The sequence below is a fragment of the Protomyctophum parallelum genome (genome assembly GCF_964188405.1).
Source record: "Protomyctophum parallelum genome assembly, chromosome: 11".
NCBI classification, from domain to species: Eukaryota; Metazoa; Chordata; class Actinopteri; order Myctophiformes; family Myctophidae; genus Protomyctophum; species Protomyctophum parallelum.
Genome location: NC_139707.1, coordinates 17,167,639 through 17,191,163, shown reverse-complemented (window position 1 = coordinate 17,191,163; position 23,525 = coordinate 17,167,639). Strand labels below are relative to the sequence as shown.

The 23,525-nt window shown below is 44.6% G+C and overlaps 1 protein-coding gene across 2 annotated transcripts in view; it reads right to left on the bottom strand.

The window, feature by feature from the left end:
• The window catches only part of gpm6bb (glycoprotein M6Bb), a 38,803-nt gene that overhangs the window by 2,144 nt on the left and 13,134 nt on the right, over window positions 1-23,525 (bottom strand). The window contains exons 2-7 of one of the 2 annotated variants that reach the window (XM_083776274.1): window positions 6,481-6,667; window positions 5,124-5,280; window positions 4,452-4,623; window positions 3,870-3,943; window positions 3,628-3,693; window positions 22-1,465 (exon numbers count right to left, since the gene is read on the bottom strand). In XM_083776274.1, coding sequence (XP_083632400.1) covers window positions 1,385-1,465; window positions 3,628-3,693; window positions 3,870-3,943; window positions 4,452-4,623; window positions 5,124-5,280; window positions 6,481-6,667 — 737 coding nt within the window. In that variant the 3' untranslated portion in view covers window positions 22-1,384. Of the gene's footprint in view, window positions 1-21; window positions 1,466-3,627; window positions 3,694-3,869; window positions 3,944-4,451; window positions 4,624-5,123; window positions 5,281-6,480; window positions 6,668-23,525 lie in introns of those variants that run through there. The other variant, XM_083776273.1, reaches the window with a different exon arrangement.

Sequence of the window (23,525 nt, the reverse complement as noted above, 5' to 3'; positions counted from 1 at the left end):
TAAGAAATAGACAGTTTGGGGATATTTTGTAATCAAAGATTGTTTATTTTGTATAGAAAGAGAGGAAACAACTACAGTCTTCAAAAATGTAGGAGAGAATTAAATATATGAAATATGAAGTATAAGTAATCATAAACAAATCAAAGAAAGAACAACTGTAAGCATGCAGGCTCAGTGTTAAAAAATAACCAAATGGCTCTTTAATGGCACTTTCTGAATGAATAAAGGAAATAATATCAAACAAAACATCAACTTCATAACTGAAACTATAACAGCATCAGATCTCATATGGAAAAAAAATACATTTTATAGCCTTCTTCTCTAAAATAGGAAAATGTCCTTTTATAAAATATATGAAGAAATGAGCCGAGGCTAATGGCCTCACGCAAAGGTTTACCCCTGGTACTGGCCTAACCCTTCATAGTGGTGTGCTAGATATGTGCAGTTACTTTACTATACACAACTGTTCAGCTTGTCAACATCGTCGTAAATCTGTAGATACATTATTCATTCCGTTTAGGACATGGCTTGAGACAAAGACAATAATCAATACTGAATATGTTCTGTGTAATACTTTGCGGTTTTGCTGCTTGGCACCAAAAATGAAATGTTAAGTTATCGGTGAAGAAACGAAAGAAATGTAAGGACAAGGGCACTTAGCCAGTGTACAATTGTATTTTCACCCAAAACACTAACCTCCACTATCAAAAATATAATGCCTGAGAACACTGTCATTGTATGAGATAATTTTGCTTTTCTCCTCTTAAGAGCAGATTCATAAAAAAAACTATCACCAAATAAATCAGCAAAAGCTTTTACAAGTATACAATGCCTTTACTGTAACTCATTTTGATTGCAAGTGATCGATTCATTTTCTGTGTAATGTGTGCAAAATACTGTCACGCGCTGACGCAGAACTTTTTAACTTTAGGTTCAAGGATTATAAATAACAACACTGATGTGATTTTCCTGCTGTGCATGTTTCTGTGAATTTTAGTAACATATTTATCTAAAATAAGGCCCCAAGAGAGTAGTACAATCCAGTCAATTATACCATATCAGCTCATTCTGAAGATGCATCAGGTACACAGTAAAACCTTCAGTGTTAATTTACACATTTGAGTTAAATGAACACTCAGGATTTTACAGTGGACCCCCTGACAGGCATATCCCTGGATATCAAAGTATGCATACTGTATGGTCATCTATTTACACTTCATGTGAATACTAATGCAGAGATGTTGGGTTTCTATTCTCAGGTTTTTAGTTTTTCTTTTTTTTTTCTTCTTTTTTTTGTCTGTCAGTGGCCACTGACTCTACTCAGTATGATGTCCCCCCCCCCCCCCCCTCAAAAAGAAAAAAATAACTGGGCTCTTAAAGTAATTTAAAATTTTGTGCAGCAGTCTTCTCGACTCTTAAACTTCAAAACAGCAAAGTTATAAGTGGTAGCCATCATGTAGATCAGCTGGTGAAAGAGAACAGAATAAAGGTGCAGGGTAAGAGAACACTCCAGTAACTAGTCTCCAATACCATGCAATGCTTAGCATATGGTTTGTTGTACAATGGTGTCCCATGCCCCAAATAGTTCACGACGCTTCGCTACGTGACATGATGTGAGCTTGTTGAGCGCACGAAACCGGTCGAGCACGCAACGATGTACCAATCAGGCTTTAGTACAGTAGTACGTGAGCACATTCCTTCATATACTGTATGTTTTCATGATCTATGAAATCAAACCCTAATTCTGAGTTTGGTTAGAACCAAAATAAATACTCGATTACATCAGCCCTGTCCAGGATAAACCACACTCCTAGCAACTGCACTACTTACGCCGTAGCTCCACTGAGCACGTTGCGTCGCGTTGCGTTCGGACGGCGTCTGCGACGACGTCCGACCTGATCCACCGCGGGCGGACAGCGGCGCGACAGCAACATTTATGGATTTATTATGGGTAAAAGTAGACCTATCTACATTGTATGTGGTTTTGCTAAAAGGTTTGTATGACACTACAGTTGTATTTACAATTTCTGCTATGTAGAAAAGGCATCACTAAATTAAAAAAAATCACACACGTGTGAACTGAGTGGTGCAATTCCCCCCCCCCCCCCCCCCCCCCTCTCTCTCTCTCTCTCTCTCTCTCTCTCTCTCTCACTCTCTCTCATTAGAGTCACTACCCCTCTCACTGTTTCTGGCGCCCCCTACTGCTATTATTAAGTCACATACTCATGCTCACACACACAGACACACAGACACACAAACACGTGCGAGGACATTGCAAGCTGGTTGTAGGAGTGGTTGCACCACTCAAAAAAGTGTGTGATTCCAATCAGAATCAAGCATGATTCAACCAAGCCAGAAATACATTTAATTATACAATGCAATTACATTTAATCATATTGTATATATTTTATACATGACTGGACTGTCTGGACGCAGTGACCGAACGCAGTGAAATGCAACGCGGCAGTGGAGCACCCTTCGTGATTAAAAAGGGAACATTCCCTGACGGTAACACGACGGTGGTGGGACGCCGATGGCTTCAGTGGAGCCCCGCCGTTACACCCGTCTATCCAAACACTAACCTTTTAATCTCCCAGAAGCAAGATTTATAACAATTTAGAGCTATGCTCTTGATATATCATTTACTGTATAATTTATATACTTCAACATATCTGACTGCCAGTGCCAGACAGAGACTTTAGTTGAAGTACATACTGTACTAACTTCCATTTGTTGTACTTTATTATTATTTATATAGATTTTAGATTTGGGTTTCTATTTATTTCTTTGTGTTTTGGGCAAATGCTAATTGTATACGTGAATAATCTTGACCTGATCGGGTCCTACTTCTCTGATTCCATTCCATGTCAATTCCGAAATTTAATTTAAAGTAGTAGTTCACTCAAAGATAAGTTATTTTCTACCAGAGAGGTCATCAAATTATTGGCCTAGGAATGTGAAAAAGAAATCTCCATGAATTCAAGCCTTGATGGGGTATGTAATTGATAGATAATAAGTAATTGTTTGGGCTGAACTACTCCTTTAACCCATTCTGACCTGAGATCAGATTCATACAAGGTTTCCGCCGGACACACACTGGTCTGATGAACCCATTCTGACCTGAGATCAGATTCTAAAAATGTCAGTCGTTCTTCGATTTTTTTCAAAAATAGCAGACCTACAAGCTCGTATCGCGCCACTCGGTGGCGCGATATGAGCTTGTAGATCTGCTATTTTTAAATAGCTAAAGCATAACATGATGCTGACACCAAAATGGGTGCCCGTTCAGAATGGGTTAATATACTTTGTTGCGTGCGGTGACGCACATCAAGAATAGTTGATTAACAAGCTCACAGATCTGTAATTTTCGTAGCGCGAAACGATCCACAAGCAAGTATAAATCAGGCAAAATAAAAGGGGACCGGAGGCTTCCAAGCAGATGGTGAACAGCGAATGGAATTTGAGCCGAGGAAAGAAAGACTATGTGTAATCTCCTTTAGCGTGATTGCATACACCATGTGAGAAATGAGGAGAGGGTGCATTGCACTCATGATCTACCAATACAAACCAACCATGCAAGGATAGGCTAAAAGGAGAGGATGAGTGGAGAGGCTGAGAAATGCTTACCAGGGCAATGACAGTGGCTCCTGCCCCAGCACACGCTACGATGTACAGGTGGTAGGACAGGTAGAACTGAAGAGGGGAAATAAAAGCAAGAAAACGTCTATATTATATAACATTTCAGGAATGACATTGCCTTGTGTTAAGTAGTTAACAAGGAATTGTCCGCTGCTGATAGGACTCTCGCTCTCTGCTTCCATCGCATGGCCTTTTTCTTGTATTTGTCTGGGTGGGAGAGGGTCTCTTACCTCACTGGTGTTACAGATGTCACCTAGCGTCTCGCCGCAAGCCTTGCCTGGTGTAGCGTTCCATGGGATAATTCCTGCAGTCGTGCAATTAAAGGTTTTATATTTACAGTGAAATCTCTGCATTGTCTTCGTAAAACCAAGAATGAGACACTAAGGTTTGCCAAAAGTCTACTGAATCAACATGTGGTCGCTTTTTATTCATTATCTTTATTTATATACACAAAAGATGGTTTTAATTTACACTGTCACATGACAATAACCATAATCAGAGCACTATTTCATTGCACAACGAGCATTTTCATCTGTTATGGTTTACTGCTACTATTATGGTCTTGCCTCGTGGCGCTCAAGATGGTGCTGAGCAAGGGGAAAGAAATAACAACAGTGCTTTTCTATTCCACTCATTATTCAACTCTGCAGCACCTCAACCTGACCTGAGCTTGACTCACCGAAGAAAACAAAGCAAGACACTAGAACTAGCACGTAACAATGCAACATGGAAGGTGGAAGAATGGCTTATAGGGTAGAATGAATGCTGGTGGAATGTGTTGTGTTGACGGACACAGAGTGTCATTCTCTCACCGTACTGACGGACATCGACACAGATGGTGTTTATGTTGATGGTGAGGTTTGCCATGGGCGCCTTCATGGCGGCGCAGGTAGACCACATGTTGTAGAAGAGGAAGACGGGCACAGCGGAGAACCCGAACACGCCCAGCCATGCAATGCCCAGGATGTACGTCAGGAACACAAACTGACCGCCATAGAACAGAGAGGGGACATTATTAGCATAATAAGGTACAGTTTCATAAATCAATGCTGTTGAACACCCTTTACGTCTGAGTGTTGTTTTGACAATATTGAACCAATGAAAAGCAGTAAAAAGCGCTTCGGCCAAAACCTCTTAACTCCATTGGACCCTCAAACTGTCTGCTAAAGCAACTAACTCCATCAACTCTCCCCCTCTCATGCTTTGTTTTCAAAATATACGGTTTTCTTCATTTCCTGAAAACAATACATTTCCTGAAAAATGAACATTTTGGAGTTAGGTGGTTTCTTCCCGACAGCAAAGATATAACATTTATTCTATAGCAGCACCATGATGAACTGTTGATCCGCCACGGCCGTATACAGCACATATTAATTTGGGGGCCCTTGAAATGAAAAGTTTTGAGAGCCACTGTGCTATCGTAGCTCTAGGGAGGTGGTTGCATGGTATCGTAGCCCTATGGAGGTGGTTGCATGGTAACGTACCATTCCGCTGATGCAGCGTCCACAGATGGTGGTCTTGAACTCACTGTGCAGCTCCTTGACTGCACTGGTGGTGTAGAAGCCCTCGGCCAGCAGGATGATGCCGTACAGGAAGAAGAAGGAGGCAATGCCATAGATGACATACTGCATCAGCTGTACTCTATAAAGGACAGACGACACCGCACATTAATTAGTGGGCTCCATCTCTTGGGGAGAAGAGCCCAGTTATGTAATTGTCACTATTCTTTACTATAACTTATTTTATTAGCTTTTCTCCTCAAAACTTTAGAGTCTATTTTTGTTCGGCTCCGACATTGTAGCACCATTAGTACTAGTAATATAAATATTAGTTGATCTAATCTACAAGATACACCACAACACGGTCGTTTATGTAGAAAACGTTCGGGTTGTTCTCCACAACACTCTTGTTTAAACATTGGTGGCAATTTTGCATGCCTCCAATGCAAGTGCTGGAAAGACATGGTAAAAGTGTCAGGTGGAGTTATTGCGTTTGACATGGCACAGCTTGGGATGGAAAAGTGCTGCATGCCGTTGTTTTTTTTTCCGATCGAGTGGAATCTTGAACTCATTAACAGTTTGATGCTGATGAATTGTAAGCAGATGGCCATAGCTAAAATAGACGGGCTCAGATTCCAAAATGAAGAGCAAAGTGACACTAAACCCCTCACTCAACAACAACAAAAACCGAGAGAGAGACAGAGACAGAGAGAGATAACAGGTGATGCACGTCTGGTGAAATCATCTGTCTGAGAGATGGAAAGCCTAGTGTAGACACTAGACAGCTTAAATTAAACAGTGCACTCCAAGAGTACTTTTAAACCCCAACATAAAACATATGCAGCCAAGGCCCTGTCTCTTCTCTTCTCTCTCTCTCCAGATTAATTGTCTAGATTAATGGGTGCTACTTTCAAAACTCCATATTAGGTCTGTTCTGAAGGGTAAGGTGAAGCAGTGCGACATTTTATCATCTAAAAATAACTCACATGAACTCAACCTAATTAAAAGTATCTGCGTGTTGCGGTCACTTTGTTGACTGTAGTGGAAAAGGAAGACCAGGACAAATTCTCCTCTGATTGCGCATAACTGAACACGATTAGAACAGTAGTACACCATTTTGTCATAGACAACACTGTCATAGAAATAGCCAATCTATAAGCTCGCAATAGGTCAAATTGTGATGTGGTGTGAGCTTTTACTTTTGTTTGTTTATAATCAATGAAACCGAGTAGCTTGATTAACTATTGCACCCCGACATCCCTGTCTGATGCCAAGATGCTTATTATCTCCCTTGACCAGCGGAGTATTCCGTGGGAGGTTTAACAGAGGAGTGGTCACTCACATGTCGGTCAGCATGGCGTGGTCACTGGTGACCTGAGAGAAGTGGGTTTCCAGGATGGCCAGTGTGCCTGTGAGGGCCACGTGGCCACAGCCGCAGAACAGGGCCACCCCGGAGAAACACAGGATGGTGGCCACCAGCGACGCATACGGAACCCCCCCTAGACATTTGATGCAGCACTCGAAGCAACCTGGATGGAAAAAGAAGAAAAAAAACGTATAGGAAAGAATTGTCAGATGACTGTTACGTAACTCGCCATATTTTATACCACGTGGCCCAAATAGCCGATCTACAAGCTCACAGCGTGTTGCATTGTGATGCGATGAGTTGTTTTTAATTGACAATCTTTTAACACCTATATTTCACCTATAAGGACAGGCCCAAAATACGGCATGTTGTTAATCACGCTTCAGTCAACGATAACATGACTTATCTGTTATGAATTAGTCACAATTTACAGCATACCACCAGCTGCCTTTGCATTTATCAGTCTCACGTGTTAAGACAAGCACAAAGAAGTCCATATAAGGGATTGTAGTTCTCTCAACCCTTCGCTCACGTATAGGAAGAAGTAACAGCATACGCTCAGGGAAACTGAGAATGGAATGATACTGACAGTAAGAAGAATGGCATCATAATCGAACTGTTGATTCAACAAAATCACACAACAGCCTCTTTGCTGATCATTTACAGACATGGTCATGTACATAAAAGGCTATTTCTCTGCGCCTCCGCTATAACTGCTATAACAGGCAGGCCAGGGTGCATCTCAGGAGCAGGACATGTAGCAAAAAGATGAAAAAGGAAAAGAAAACATGTCCTGGAGCACACCGGCAGTTAAAGCCCTTTTATTGCAAGTGGAAACCAACAACGTTTTGATTGTTACATCTTCATCATTCATCAGTCATTTAGACTTCTACTAAGTATCAATTTGGCTACTCTTTTGAAGCATGCATGCCAGGTGGCATAACGTTTGTCTGTGGTCACTTCCTGTTCTCAGTACAGTACAGATCTATCGCAATTTGATCTAACATTTAATCGCAGGAATGTAAGTACACTATAATGGCTGGCTAACAGGTCAGTGCAATCGTTGTCAGCCAAGCTGTAGGCCTAATGGTAATCAATGGCGATGCATGATATCAGAGGATATCTGAATGAAGTGAGCTTCAGTTTTTTTGTGTATCACAAACTACAAAGTACAGTGCTGTACACAAAGTGCCGCTACACTACATAACACTACAAGTACAGTACAGCCTACCTTGAAGTGGTGTACAGTACGAGTATAGCGTACAACGAGTACAGTACGATTACAGTAAGAGTAGAGTATGAGTACGAGTACAGTACAAGTACAGCGTACAGTACAGTACAGATGGGAAGCTGAGTTTTTTGTGTATCACCAGTACAGAGTACAGTATGATTACAGTACGAGTACAGTGTATAACGAGTACAGTACGATTACAGTGCGAGTACAGCGTACAACGAGTACAGTACGATTACAGTATGAATAAATTATAACATAATGTAACCACCCCGCTCAAAATGGGTTAAGCAAGGTCACAACAACACTACACTGAGAGAAATTGAAACATTCAAAAGATCCATTTATACTAACGAGTTTAAAATAATTTGAGCCTCTATTGATTTAAAACAGCGCTGTGGCAATAAGCACAGAAATACATATTTGTGTAATTTGCCTGACTCTTGCATGAAGTGAGAATACTTAAAGGTTTGTCTGTGTTTGCCACAACAAAGTAAATTTAAAGATATACTGCTGTCATAGTTTCCCAGTCAGAATGCTCATTTTGGCTCTCTGTGTGGTACAAGAGGGACGAACACATTTTTGTCCCACGCTTGGTGAATAGGAGTTGCCATGGCAGCAGGTTAACTACAACCCAATGAGTGTGCCCACAGCAGAGTGGCTAACTACGTTCTAACAAGGCCCACATTTCTCTCTTATGAACATGTTGGGGAGCTATAGGGTGAGCAGGCAGGAGGAGCAGAGCTCCACAGGATATGAGCCTAAACATTATATAAAAACAGTCTGGTAAAACGCTCTGCTCTTGTATCAGGTGATTCTGATCTAAACCAAGCGTTTTTACCCCCACAACGCTTAGAGTTACATCATAGAGACCAAACGTCAGGATGTGTTTTATTTTGTAGTGATATTCACGCCCTGTAGTAGCTATACGGTTAATTAGTATTGTTCCTAGCAGGTTCCTGGTGTCTGCCCTATAGTTACTGTTACCTGTGTTGTCTCGCCTACCTGTAATTATGATCAGTTATCTCCACCTGTGTCGTTGTCCCTAGAGCCAATCCCTGTGTTGATTGGCAGCTGTGTTCACCTGTGTCGTCCCTAGAGCCAATCCCTGTGTTGATTGACGGCTGTGTTCACCTGTGTCTGGTTATCCCCGTGTCTATATAACCCCAGTTCTTTGTGTTCTCTGTGTTTGCCACTTCTCTAATGTCCTGCTGCAGCTCTCTGTTCTCCTGGTGTTTTCCAGCATTCTCCTGCAAAATGTTATTCTCCTATGTGGGGGGATAAGGTTTATTCTCCTATGTGGGGGGATAAGGTTTATTCTCCTATGTGGGGGGATAAGGTTTATTCTCCTATGTGGGGGGATAAAATCTTTGTTTCCAATTCCTGCCGTGGCTCAGACATATATATTTTTTAATTATATATATGTGAATGCTGGTGTTTCCACTTTACAGCATTCTCCTGCAAAGTTTTATTCTCCTATGTGGGGGGATAACATCTTTGTTTCCAATTCCTGCCGTGGCTCAGACATGTATATATTTTAATTATATATGTGTGAATGCTGGTGTTTCCAGCATTCTCCTGCAAAGTTTTATTCTCCTATGTGGGCGGATAAAATCTTTGTTTCCAATTCCTGCCATGGCTCAGACATATATATATTTTTAATTTATATTATTTCACAATTTAATATTTAGAAAATCTCTTTGCAATGAAGTCCTGGCCTGTACAGTATGTGTGCAGACAGTGAGTGGTCCAAACAGCCCTTCATTACTTTTTGTAATAAAGGGCGCTGTACGCGCGCGCAGACACATGTGCCCTTTTCTGGAGTTTGAGCCCCTGCCCCCCCAGTGCTCTCTGCACGGGCCTGTGTTACAGACCTGTAAAGGGTCCATTTGGAACCCCTTCAAGGAACCAACCCTGAGGGTCCCTGGACCCCACTTTGAAAACCACTGATTTAACATGAAATAAAAAATAGTCTGGTGAAACACTCTGCTCTTGTAATGGTTGGGTTAGGTTGGGTTATATTTGCACTCACTACTGTGTATTGTGTTGCTTGTAGGTTTTCATCTCTTTGAGAGGGATGTAACAAATCGCTCTCAAAAGAGATTTGAATCCTTGTTTTTTTATGTGAAGCGTGATAATGATTTATCTGCAGATTCTGCAGCCAAATTACTGCCGTGCTAAAATGGTTCATGAGTGACAGATGCAATAACACCACCAGTCACACTGATATTATGATGCATCCCGTGGTCTGGAGTACAAGTTGACAGTTCTGACAAGCTTCATTTAGAAAGCAGCAAGGCTGTCTGACTCATTATGTGTCTGTTTTCAGCGCTGCCTTGAAACGTATCATAACTTTGATTACAATAACACTCGCCGTGTGGCCTGTTTGCTGTGACATTATCACAACAGACAGTCAGCATCGTGTGACAACCTCCATCCAAATGGATCTGACTGTGAAAATGTGTCGCTGCCTGCCACAATTTGACTACAAGTAAATACATCACAAACTGTAGCACTGTATAAACAGTGAATCTCTACCTTGGGGACAAAGCGGCTGTGTGCTTGAATGATTTGATGCTAGTATGAAGCAACGCCTTGACCCTATGCCCCACTTTGGATCAGGGTCCCTGTCACACAGAAGGTCAGAACGACACATCGATGTTTGCCATTAGTTTCCAACATGGTCCAGCAAGAGATGGAACGTGTATATCACTAAAAGCTAACGATCCAATCAATGGACAATCCATTTGATTTCCATCCACCACGGTGGCCTGCTTTCCAAGCACGTATAGTAGGAATGTGGTTTAAATACACATGATAACGCTGCACATGATGTCAGCAAAACACACACACACACACACACACACACACACACACACACACACACACACACACATACACACGCACACACACACACACACACACACACACACACACACACACACACACACACACACACACACACACACACACAGACGTCGCTGTCATGAACAAAGATCTTTTTCTCTCAATGGAGAAGCCTTGTGCCTCTGACTGGGTGTTATGTTTAATAACTCTATAAATCTGAGGTGGTATTTTTGCAGCTGGTGTGGACATGTTGGCTCGTTGGTAATAATACTGTTTTGGCTAACTGAACCAACACTGGCACAAGGAGAGAGACCCACTGACGTGGATTTTTACGATTAAGTGACCTCACGAATGATCCTCTGTTCACACAGCACCACTGTACAGGAAATTTTCTTGTTACTTAATGTGGAGCAAGACAAAAAAAAAAGAAAAACATCAAAGCTCCACACAAAGTCTGCACAAAGAACTACAGATGGAGGATTGGACTAATGTTAGTTATCCCAGTGAATAGATTTTCAGAGAACCTGGGCTTTCTGCAATCTTAGGATTGGTATAGATAGAAATAGTGCTGTCGTCAGGCAGCCTAGTATGTCACACGTGATATAGGACTATCATTCATTAGTAGGACAAAATGGATTTGGTTACACATTGTGTACACTCCCATAGTTACAAATGGATACATGGACACTGAGGATGTTACTGTGTACAATCACACTTACGGTACACAACTCCTGTCCCTAGATACCCCCCCCCCCCCCTCCTTGGTGTGCTCATCAAAGCCATCTGAGCAGCAATCAGCTGGGTGAAGCTGTGAAAGACATTTCCGCTCCCCCAGGAACCAGAAAATGCTCTGCATCTTCACTTTACGGCGTACAGGATATTACAGTCCCATACGGCGGTCCTCCCCCGCAGCAGGTGGTCAGGTCAGCAGGAGTTGTTTACTCGCTGGATGACACGTGCACGCCACGGCATGCAGGCGCACAAAATGGAGCCGGCCTGCGCGGCACGCTCTTACATGAACGGAGCGCTGCAAATGAGAATCACATTGGCTCTTTCTTTGAATCCTCCTCTTTGATGACTTTCACATGCTCCTAGCCAGGCCCCGGCTGATTTGCCGGCGCTTAGACCTTTAAGGGCCACTACAAGACTCTCCGCTCAACATCTCATCATCGCCACATGAATGAAATCAGGGCGGCGGGCGGGAGAGAGAGAGAGAGAGAGAGACAGAAACAAACAGAGACATAAACAAAGGCTGAAGCAAACAGAGAAAGAGACGGGGACAATCTGTGGCTGAGGTTTTAATGACGGTCTCGAGGCTTTTCAGTTGTTGTGGTGGTGGCCTCGGATCACAAGTGCTGAGAGGGGAAGAGAGAGCAGAGGGAGGGAGGGTGATGCTGAGAGAACGACTCTATGACAGAGAGAGAGAGAGAGAGAGAGAGAGTGATAAACTAGACATGCAGAAGGGCAGACTCTCCCTCAGGGACACCCAGAGAGGAAGGCTGTGATACAAAGAGCCAGTGTGTGAAGTGGTAAGTGCTGTTCATCACATTGGTCTCTCAGGGGCCGTTCAGAGCGCCACTGATCCACTGCCCTGCTCTTCCGGCCCGCGTGGCTGGAGTACAGGACCCCCCCCCTCCAAACACAACACACACACACACACACACACACACACACACACACACACACACACACACACACACACACATTAGAAACACAGAGTCACCGGCGCTGCAGACGAGTGTTCTGTGACCCACCACACACAGCACGGCCACAATGGGGCGCTACAGTGGGTGACGATGGGTGGGCACTCCATATAGAAGACCAACATTCAACCACAATACAATTGTATGTAAGTTCTATTATTATTATTATTAACTCTAGCATACAAATTGGATAGCATTCTATTGACAATTAAACAAAGGTTATCTCGGCGATCTTTGGTTATATTTGGACACTCTCTGATTTAAATGAACAGCCAGGACTTTTTACATTGTAGGCAAACGTGGAGAGACACACAAAGAGGCAGAGAGGAGGAGGGTTTGGACCCCAAACCTGCACTGCTATGTCTCATCACCATGACTCCCATGCTCCTCAGACCACTCCATCACACACACAAGCTTCCCCCAGCACGCACGTACACACACACACACACACACACACACACACACACACACAGCTGGCCCAGATTAATCAAAACCCCCTCCATCCCCTCGGCAACCGAACCCCTCACGTGAACGCAGCCTGACAGCGTTACAAAGTGCCAGACCGCTGCAATCTTTGCAACAGCTGGGACCGTCACTGGAACGAGGCAAGTAAACAGAGCCTATAATATTCCACATAGTCTCACTATTTACAGTACCTGTGTGCGTGAACACACACACACACACACGCATGCACGCACGCTCGCGCACGCGCACGCACACACACACACACACACACACACACACACACACACACACACACACACGAGCACACAGTTCTCTTTATGAGGAGGACAACCTGTGTCTCCTGCTTCTGTCTCACACACTGAGTTCTTAAGCATTAAAAAAGGCTTCAAGGCGAGCTCTGACCAGCTAACACCAACATCAAGTCCTAAATCAGACATCCAGCCATTACTAGCAGATGTGTTGTTGTTTGTTGCTCTGCTGGGGAGAGTCGCCAAAACACCATTTATGAGAAGTACTCTGATTTTCCACACACTCCTCATGCAGAGGAACGCCACTTAAAACACCCTAATGGCTATAACCATTCTCAGGGGGAGTGTGGTGGGGGCCTTTACCCTCCAGTCCGAACTCATCTGAAGCGATCCTGCTGTTTACTTGTCTTACAAGGGAAACATATACTCTGTTAGCTAATGGCTTGTGACTGCAGCTCACCCATGGCTGCATGAGAGATGGTGGCATGATGCACATTATGTTTAACCACATTAACCTTTGCGTCCCTGTTTTGGGCAAATATCCCCCCCCCCCCCCCCTCCAAAATTTTTTTTATTTTCAAAAACAGCAAATATGAGGGGCATGGTGGCACAGTTGGTAGTGCTGTCGCCTCACAGCTAGAAGGTCCTGGGTTCGATTCCCGCTCGGGGCGCTGTGGGTGCTGGCGGCGTGTTTCCTCCTCCGCGTCATCAGTGCCCATACCCGAAGGCGGGGTTGGCGAAAGGGCCTTTCTGTGTGGAGTTTGCATGTTCTCCCCGTGTCCCCTAGGGTAGATACCCTCACAAAAACATGCAGTAATCCTGGTCTCTAAACTGCCTCCCCCTGGCCAGCCGGGGAGCCTGATGGAGGGGAAAGGAACTGGTTGGAATAACGTGTTCCTTCCACGCGCTACGTCCAACCAGGGAAACTCCCCCCTGTCAGGTGTAAAGGAGCAACTTGGACACTCAAGCATGAAGGAAGCATGAGTTAAGTCCGTTGCTCTCCCCAGGTTGGCGGAGGGTGTGTAGAGCCCAGGATCACATTAGATGATTGACACAGGGGTGAAAAATGGGTTACAAAATTGTGGGATAAAAAATATATATTAAAAAAAAAACAGCAAATATGGGAGACCCACAAGCTCACAATATGTCACATTGCAACATGTCGTGAGTTCGTAGATCTGCTATTTTTGTCGTACAACAGAGTATACAGTATACAGAGCTTAAGTGGTTAATCATCACCGGTAAGGGGGTAATAATGGCCACAATAGCTCCACATGTAGTGATAGAGATAGACAGAGTGGGAGAGAGAGAGGGTGTGTGTGTGTGTGTGTGTGTGTGTGTGTGTGTGTGTGTGTGTGTGTGTGTGTGTGTGTGTGTGTGTGTGTGTGTGTGTGTGTGTGTGTGTGTGTGTGTGTGTGTGTGTGTGTGTGTGTGTGTGTGTGTGTGTGTGTGTGTGTGTGTGTGTGTGCCTGTCTTTATGAGTGTATGCATGTGGTAAACAAAGGCACAATGCTAAACAAATTGCAATAAACCTCCTCCTTTCCTCTGTAGCCTTGCCAACAGTGGAGCTGATCCAGAGCAACACTCCTTTCAAATGGAATTTCAAAACTTCTGAAGTCCATCAGACAGCTCAAAACACAACACAATAAAGGCAATGTGATGTTCTGAGCAACATTCTGAACAACAACATCCACATCATTAATAAAAGTCAGACAAGGGGCACGGTGGCACAGTCGGTAGTGCTGTCGCCTCACAGCTAGAAGGTACTGCGTCTCGCTGTGGGAAACTCCCCCATCAGGTGAAAAGAAGCCCCCCCCCAGGTTGGCAGAGGAAGTGTAGCGCCCAGGATTACATTAGATAATTGACACTGGGTAAAAATTATAGGTAATTTTTTTTAAATAAATCATGGACAAACTGACGCTCTGGCATCATTACTTGGGAATGTGTGCGTGTAACAGTGTGACCATTATCCTGACCTGGATGTAGTCCCCTCAAAGAGCATAGGAAAAATCTATGAATCCTGTTGATTCCAACAATGGGGGTTGCATGTTTGTAACCACTTAGTGCATTTTGTTCCCCAATAGTGGAACCTCTCTCCTTTTCTCTGTGCTGTTGTGAGTATCATCATCATTACTGTCAGTGTGTGGGATCAGGATGCCTACTCCCTAATGTGTCTGTCTGTCTTTGTCCTTGCCAGTCTCTCATGCACCTCATTAATCATCGACCCCCCCCCCACACACACACACACACACACTCACGCACAGAAACATGCCCCGAGGACTGATCGATTCATTGATTTACTATTGATGCGGCGGCAGTTTTTGTCCTTAATAGTGGTAGTGACAGTGAGAACCTCAGACGTCCCTCCTCATCCTGCAGACATGGGCAGATGTGACAACTACAAAGAGGCAGAAAGTATCACAACAAACAAGCATACGGACAGCAGTTACCAGAAAGCGCTTGAAGCATGCCTTCAACTGCAACGCTGCATGGTGCACAAGGTGCAAGAGAAATATATCAACAGTTCCACTCACATCACATCGCTGGTGCAGTAAAGCTATATAGGCAAGTGAGAGATACTCTGAGACAATGGCTGTGAATGAGTCCCCTGCTACCCTTCTATTGTGTGACGTGAAACCATGCCTGCTCAAGTAGGTTAAAGCCCCAATAAACAAAGCAGTGAAAAGAACCAAACTGTCTCTTTGTCGGTGCTCATTGGTACCTCTTTTGTCCGGGCTCTGCTCTTGGTTCTCCTCTGATGTAGTTTCCATGGTTGTTTTGATCCAATCCTACAAAAATGCCTCCTTTCAGCAATATTCTCTCCACCTCCTATATCTCTCCTTGCTCTCTCTCTCTCCTACACACACACACACACACTGCGCGCACACACACACACACACACACACACACACACACACACACACACACACACGACACACGCACACACACACTCCCTCCTTCACTTGCTCTTGTCCTCCCTCGCACGTTAACAACTCTCTCTCTCTCTCTCTCTCTCTCTCTCTGTCGTCCTCCCTGTCGCGCTGTCCTGAATGACTGACTCAAGGCAGGGCTCCCCTGTATGTCACACTATCCTGACTGATTGACTCAAGGCAGGGCTCCCCTGGCTGTATGTCACATAATACATCATAGAGGCAGAGGTCTTCCGGCTGAGCTCTGTGCACGCCGCCCGTTAACCTATTGCTCCGGCCATACGTCACATGCAATCCACTTGCACAGGGAATCTGTCTGTCCTATTCGCACTTGGTATTTTGGGGTCTCAGTTTGGGTACAGACTCATACTGTATACATGCACGCACGCACACAGGCACATATGCACGCATGTACACACACACACACACACACACAGGCCGATGCACAAACACACACAAACCCTTTACCACCCCTCTGACGACACCCCTCTTCTGAGGCGTCCCTGTCGGAGTCTCAGAGTGGCACCATGAATGGCAATCAGGGGCTGCATGCCCAGTGAGAATGGGGTTTGTTACATCACAGGAAGGGATGTGTGTGGGAGAATCGCCCTCCCCTTTTGCTCTGTGGATGAAAGCCCCACTCTGTGCTGTTTTGCTGTGTGTGTGTGTGTGTGTGTGTATGTGTAGGGGCAGAATGCACGTCAGACCACAATCACCTTCCTCTATTTCCCATCTGACTACAGCAGCACAAGGGATGGAGGGGGCTGAATGTGGGGGCTGTGTGTGTGGGAGCCGAGGGGTGCGGGGCTGTGGTGGGGATGCAGAGCCTGACCCCTTCATCCTCTGATTGGCACCATATGCCCCCTGCTCCTGCAGCATTCATTAGCAACCTCTGACTGCTGTCTCCCCTCCATCTGGTGACTTTACCAACTCACATGAAAGGACACAGGAAAGGAAGGCTGACCACCTCTCCGCCTCGTGAGGAGAGAGAGGGGGGGGGGGGGGGGGTTAGTGCAAACAGATGAGGAAAGAGGTGTCTGAAAGCCAGAGAACAAGGGGAACCGTGGAGGGCAGGCAGAGGCACGGAGAAGGAACTGAAGAGGGCCAAAAAAAGCGTGACAGAAGGGGGGACAACGTGAGACGAGGAGGCCAAAATAACAATCGGAGCAAACGAGGATATGGTGAGAAACAGCAACCCGAGATGGCGAGTAGCCCTGCACAGACAGGGCGGAAAGATAGACAGAGGGAGGGAGGGAGGGAGGGAGGGAGACATCGGAGGAGGAGAGGCTGTGTTTGCAGGCAGGAGGAGACCCCTGAGGCATGCTAATGAGGGAGAGGGCTGGCCGGAGCGCCTCGATGCAGTGGGGTCTTCTCACGGATGCCAGAGCTCAGGACGGCGGGGCGGGGGAGAGGGCGGGGGGGTGTAAGCAGCAGGGGAGGAGTGCCTCCGGGGTCAGGGAAGTGAACTTAGCAGGGATCCCACCCCAACAAACGGCAACACTCTAATCTGCCGGCGTCTTCGCTGTCAGCCCTGCATGTAAAACCAGAGAGTTGACATTATCTTTGTGGAGAGAGAAGGGGGGGGGGGTACCATGGTGGCCCGTTGCAAAAGCAGAGTTAGCCAAGAAGCTTCAGCATTATATGTTCTGATGTGCCTGATAATTAATTATCTTATGAAATGCATGAGCCAGTGAGTCAAATCTTCCTCTTAAGACAGCCGACAGTCAGACGTCACGTCACTGATTGCCATCACATCAACAACGGATTAATAGCGAAAAGCAGTCATTCCTTAACCAAAACATACATTTCTTTCTCCAATGTCTCGCCAAACAAAGGGTCACCCATGCATTGACTCAGAAAAGAAAGTTTGCAGGGCTGAGGAACAGCTGTGATTGGATGAATGGCCGTGAGAATAATCATACAGGTGGCAGAAGCAAAGCATGAGCACGTCATGCTCAGTCCCTTAAGACACAGGTTCCCAAACACTGGGTCGGGACCCATTTGTGGGTCGCGGGCACATTTTTATGGGTCCCTTTACTTTTTTGTTTCCTACATTTTGTTTTTAATCATTATAATTTCATAATAACATTTTCAAAAAACATTCCTAAAAAAGTTTTCAAAAAGTAATTTCTTGAATAAATGAAAATAAAGTTGGGTCCCGGGGGAATGTATGTATAATTTCTCTTTTGGGTCACGGGCTAAAAAGGTTTGGAGCCACTGCCTTAAGACACTGCAGTGCCACCCCCATTGTCAAGGCCACGGTCTGAATAAGGATGAAGCCTATAGTCAAAAGACGGAGGGCTCATTGTGGGTCAGTCTGTATGCGGTGAGAGACCGCGGGTTGAATGCTCCTCTGTGCTCGGTCACCCGTGAGGCATCTGCGCCCTGCTTGGCCCATAAAGAGGAAAGGAGTTCTCATGGAGCCAGGCCCAACGCCATTCATCACTACACACCCATAAACAGTCTGCAAAACAAACAAAAAAAGAAAGAAAATCTATACTCGCAATGCCAACAACCCCATACTGAGCAGAATGTAATGATCATGTCGAGGTGGCAGGTCTGAACAATTGAATATACTAGTCCTTACCCGTTCGAATATATGAGCATCAAAGTATACAGTGTGGGTAATGTGATTTAATATGCCGTTGGACTCACAGATGTCTCTTTCTCTCTCTCTCTCTCTCTCTCTCTCTCTCTCTCTCTCACACACACACATGCACGCACACGCAGGTGTCCTGCACACGCACACATTTGTGCGTGACCCGTCAGCAGACGCCACACACGAGGCAATGTGAGGTGGGCGAGTGTGCTCCCGGTGCGCATTTTCGAATGCACCCAGACTTTACTTAATATATTAGATGTAAATGTCAAATCTAAACAATGTAGGCCTATACTTGAAAGTGTTTGACAAACTGGGAAATCATTACTGTGTATTACACGTTTGCATGTTATGAATTGCTGAATTACTTGCTGAGGGCCTCCCTGGCCTGAAACTAACTGCATCACTGACCTAGTTTGGTATGTAGGTCCCATTCATAGGTCAATGCATTCTATATTTATGACTTCATGTTTGGCATCCAAGCCATTGATTTGTCCACAAAAAGGCTAGTCCACAAACCCATTATACAGACCCATTCACTTGTTTGATGACCTATTTACACCATGGGGGCCTGAACAAGAACAGAGACAAGTGAAAGTCTACTGCATGATACAGTACGTTTAATTTCAACTAGCACATGCAGACTCGTCTGCGAAAAATGCACCCAAAGCTGTTCCAAGTAGACACAAAGATGAAAGTCTGCCATGTGAGTAATACTAGATCAGGCCTTATGCTCCAAGCACATCCCAGGAGCCAGGAGTCCAGCTAATACTGCCCTATAATGACTAAATGTCTGAAGCCCCCAAGAGATAATTCCTCTTCATGTATTGTTGATAGATGGCTTGGCCATTAAAGAGTAGCTGTCCTCATTCATTACAGCAAGACGCCTGGAGAACAAGAGGTGAACCTGCAATGGGCATCCTCGTAATGAGGCCATTACTTCCTGTTTGCAATGTTAGACAGACAAGAGGCAATAAGCTCAGGAAAGACTTTGAATGCGAGTCCTGTTGATTTATGCCATGAACAATAGTTCATTTGAAACTTGTGGTTTAAACATCTTTCATCTCAGGAGGGGTCGGCATTTAAAATGCCTTAACTATTGCAAACTGTTAAGCCTTAATTGCCGCATACACTATTCTTAAAACAATGGAAAGAATAACTTAATCTGAGGGGTGCAATTGTTATGTTTGAGGGATTTCTAAAGTGCTGGCTAAAAATAGTGCGTGTTGCTGTTGTTTTAATTCCTAAAGCGGTAAGATTTCACCATGACTGTTTCTCATCCAATATTTGTTCAGCATGCACACATCCACACAAGGGAGCTTTAGTAGCTCAACTGAAGGGCATTAACCACTTAAGCCCTATATACTTCGTCGTAGGACATATAGCAAAAATAGCTGATGTACAAGCTCACAACGTTGTGTCGCATCATGATGCTTTGTGAGCTTGTAGATCTGCTATTTAAACAATTTAGAAAATAATTGACAATAATTGAGGGCGGTCCATATTGGAACGCACGGTAGCCTATCAGGATTGGTTTTCAAAGCAGTGGGTGTAGGTTTGTTAGAGCTGGTTTTATCCACCGTCCATCCTTTCAATTAATTTAGATTTCCCCAGACTTATCAGTAAGCAGAGATTTATTTGAAGGAACGTAGCCTATGGGGCAACTAAACAGGCAGGGGAAGAAATCTTTTTTGCCTAAGCCAATTGGACTAGTAAGGCCATGATATAACATCATCATACTGTATGCCACCCAGCTTAATGCAATGTTGCTAAATAAAAAGCACAAGTAACCACTTGTAAGACATGCTATGGATATGGTTTGGCATGTAAATACCTCCCGTTGTATTATTCTCTGGTTGGAATTCTCCCTTCAGAGTAATTGCTAGTGTTAGACCAAATAATCCCCAGGACGTCTGACTCAGCACTTCTATAATTGCATGTTTTTGGTGCTATCGTGCTAGGTCTGGAAAGGAAGCAACACTCAAGAGATGCTTAGCGGCCATATTTTTCCTCTAAGAAATTACTTGGAAGATTCTGGTTCCCTAGCTGGCACCTTCACCGCCACTGTGGTTTTGGACGGGTCACATTGTTTGCTTCAGCGAGGCACAGATGCTTCATATTACTCAGACTTCCTTCTCTAGTTTTGGAAACTGCCACCATGACTTGGGGAACATTGGCACGGGTGGAAAAACCCAGTGCAACAAAACTTTCATGCTGGAGTCATGACAACACTTATGGGCTGGGGATAGCAGAAATATGAGAGAGAGAGGGTGGGAGGGGTGGTTGTTTTTAATAGAACTTAGTAATAATGAAAAGCAGTCAATTCCATTTCTTATTGTTGTTGGAGTATTTTTTGCTATTTTGTTTTTCTAATGTCATCATTTTGTGGCAAGACTAAGACTTCTCTATTGTTCCATGGGAGAGCAAGCCACACGGCATCTTTAAATGCTGCCTCTCTTCTGAAGGGGCACCAGTCTCATTATGCTGTGCCACGTTTAAGGCATGATGTATGTTGTACCAACAGATCACATTGCTGTGTCATATAAATACAAATTAGACTTTACCAACACAATAGATCAACCAAGTACCTCTCCAACAGCAAAAACAGACAATACTTAAAAGTTATTGTCACACTAGTTTGCCAAGAAAATGAACCTCCTTTTTTCATTTACCCCAAAGAACATAAGGATATCAGAATAAATAAGGCCTGTAATTTACAATTTAGGCGCATTGGCTAAATGTGTGTCTTTCAATAATTCCACTGGAATCAAATAACCCACTGAAAAACATTTGGAGATTTTCCATTTTACTGACAGGAATGGCCTCAGTACCTTATCATATAGCAATGTGAACCATTTAGAGTGTAGAAACCTCAATAATTCTCCAAAAGACATACAGTATACTGTACATTCATATGTATTCTTGCCAACATACATTTCAGATTAAGAACCCCACACTGTCCTCCAAGCTCTCCTTATGTAGAGGCATGAAACATACTATCATCACACCCCCCATGCTGTGATCATTACATGCTGTAATCTCTCTCTCTGTTCTTCTAATCTGACTCAAGACTGTCCCTTCCATGCACACTCATTAAGTTATACTCCATGGACATTGTACAATGGTGTTGCTGAAAAGAGCCAATCTATACGGTTGCAAGACTCGCAACGCGTCGTCAGCTCACAGATCAAAGAAAAACATAAAGTATCAAATCAGGTTTATCTCTCAAGGGAGCAAAGCACATCCACATGCACCCCCACCTAACTATCTGAAACAATGGCGCTGGACATAATTAGGGGCAGGAATAAATCTCACCAAAGGAAAATTAAATCCTTTAAATACATAGCCTATCATCCTTAGCTGTGTTATATTTAGCTGATAGAGCAACCGTTCATTGAGCGGCCTTTACAGTATGTCTTGCGAGACTAGCAAATAAAATCACTCGAATTAGAGAGATAATAGCAGGACGGGGGTAAATAGTGTGTAAGCAGGCTTTTGAATACAGTTCATGTGGTCTTTGCATTCTTACAACAAAATAGCCTTCTGGCAACTAGTCGAAAAAATCACAAACTAAGGCTTGGGTGTCCTGACAGGCTGACAGCCTAGTGGCTAGGGCACATACCACATGTGTGCACTGCAAAATATCCTGATCAAAGAGTCCCTGGTTCGATTCCTGTCAGACTGGATCATTTGCTGCATGTCATTACCCTACTCCGTCTCTATTTCCTGTCACTGTCAAATAAAGGCTCGAAAATAAATGCATATTTATTGGCTTGCAAGAGAGACAGCTACTTCTGTGGAATACTAAAGAGCCATGAATGTGTTGAAGATGTATGACATATAAAATTTGTTGTATGGTACCATGCAAAATAAAGAAAGACAAACAATAGAACATGCTGGTTTACATGTGAAAGTGGCAGATTATCCCATGCCGTATATGTGATAGTGACAGGTTATATAACAGTGCAGCCGTTCCATCTCTGGATATATTGTCAACTGCGTGACATTTCTTATATGGTTGTCGACGTTCCAGATTCCATATGTGCTTCTTGGTGTTTCTCATGACTTCAGAACCACTTGGTTCTCACGCTCCAGCTGCTGCGACGGTGAATAACATTACGTTGGGGAAGGATCTCTTTCATTCTCCCACTTGTCAAACAGGCAGCTAGGACACATGGTCATTTCAAACACACATGCAAACACATGCCGATACGCAAACACGCACGCACGCACGCACGCACGCACGCACCCACGCACACACACACACACACACACACACACACACACACACACACACACACACACACATACACACACACACACACACACACACAATAGAGACGTAATGAAGCACAGAGGCATGAAGACAGCAGAGACTCGACTAATCTTGGGGGCTTCCCATAAGCCCCCCACCCCTCACTCCACTTTTTCTCCCAGCTGCTGGGGTCTTTTTCTCCGTCTCTCTTCCAGCCCCAGCCAGCCCCATTGTCTTCCACGTCACACAGCCAACCTCTCACCCCAGTGACCCCTACATTTACCATATTCTACCCTTGGAGAGAGGGACAAGGGGTGTCTGTGTGTGTGTGTGTGTGTGTGTGTGTGTGTGTGTGTGTGTGTGTGTGTGTGTGTGTGTGTGTGTGTGTGTGTGTGTGTGTGTGTGTGTGTGTGTGTGTGTGTGTGTGTGTGTGTGTGTGTGTGTGTGTGTGTGTGTGTGTGTGGGGGGGGGTCCTTCTTCATTCAGCTTAGCCAGGGTTCCCCACACGCCTGGTGCCCCTCCCACCACCACCGCCACCACCAGCCACGTCAGGATTCACCATCAACAATATGACAACAGCCGACAACATGGATGGCTTTAATGCCATTGTCCTGCCGAGGGCCACTCCTCCGGTGCCCGGCGGGTCCAGAGAAGAACACGGCTGGATCCTGAACCTGACGTTTCCACCCCGGCACAGTCCAGAAGGTCACGGTGGGAGTGGGAGCCATGTTGTTGTAGGAACC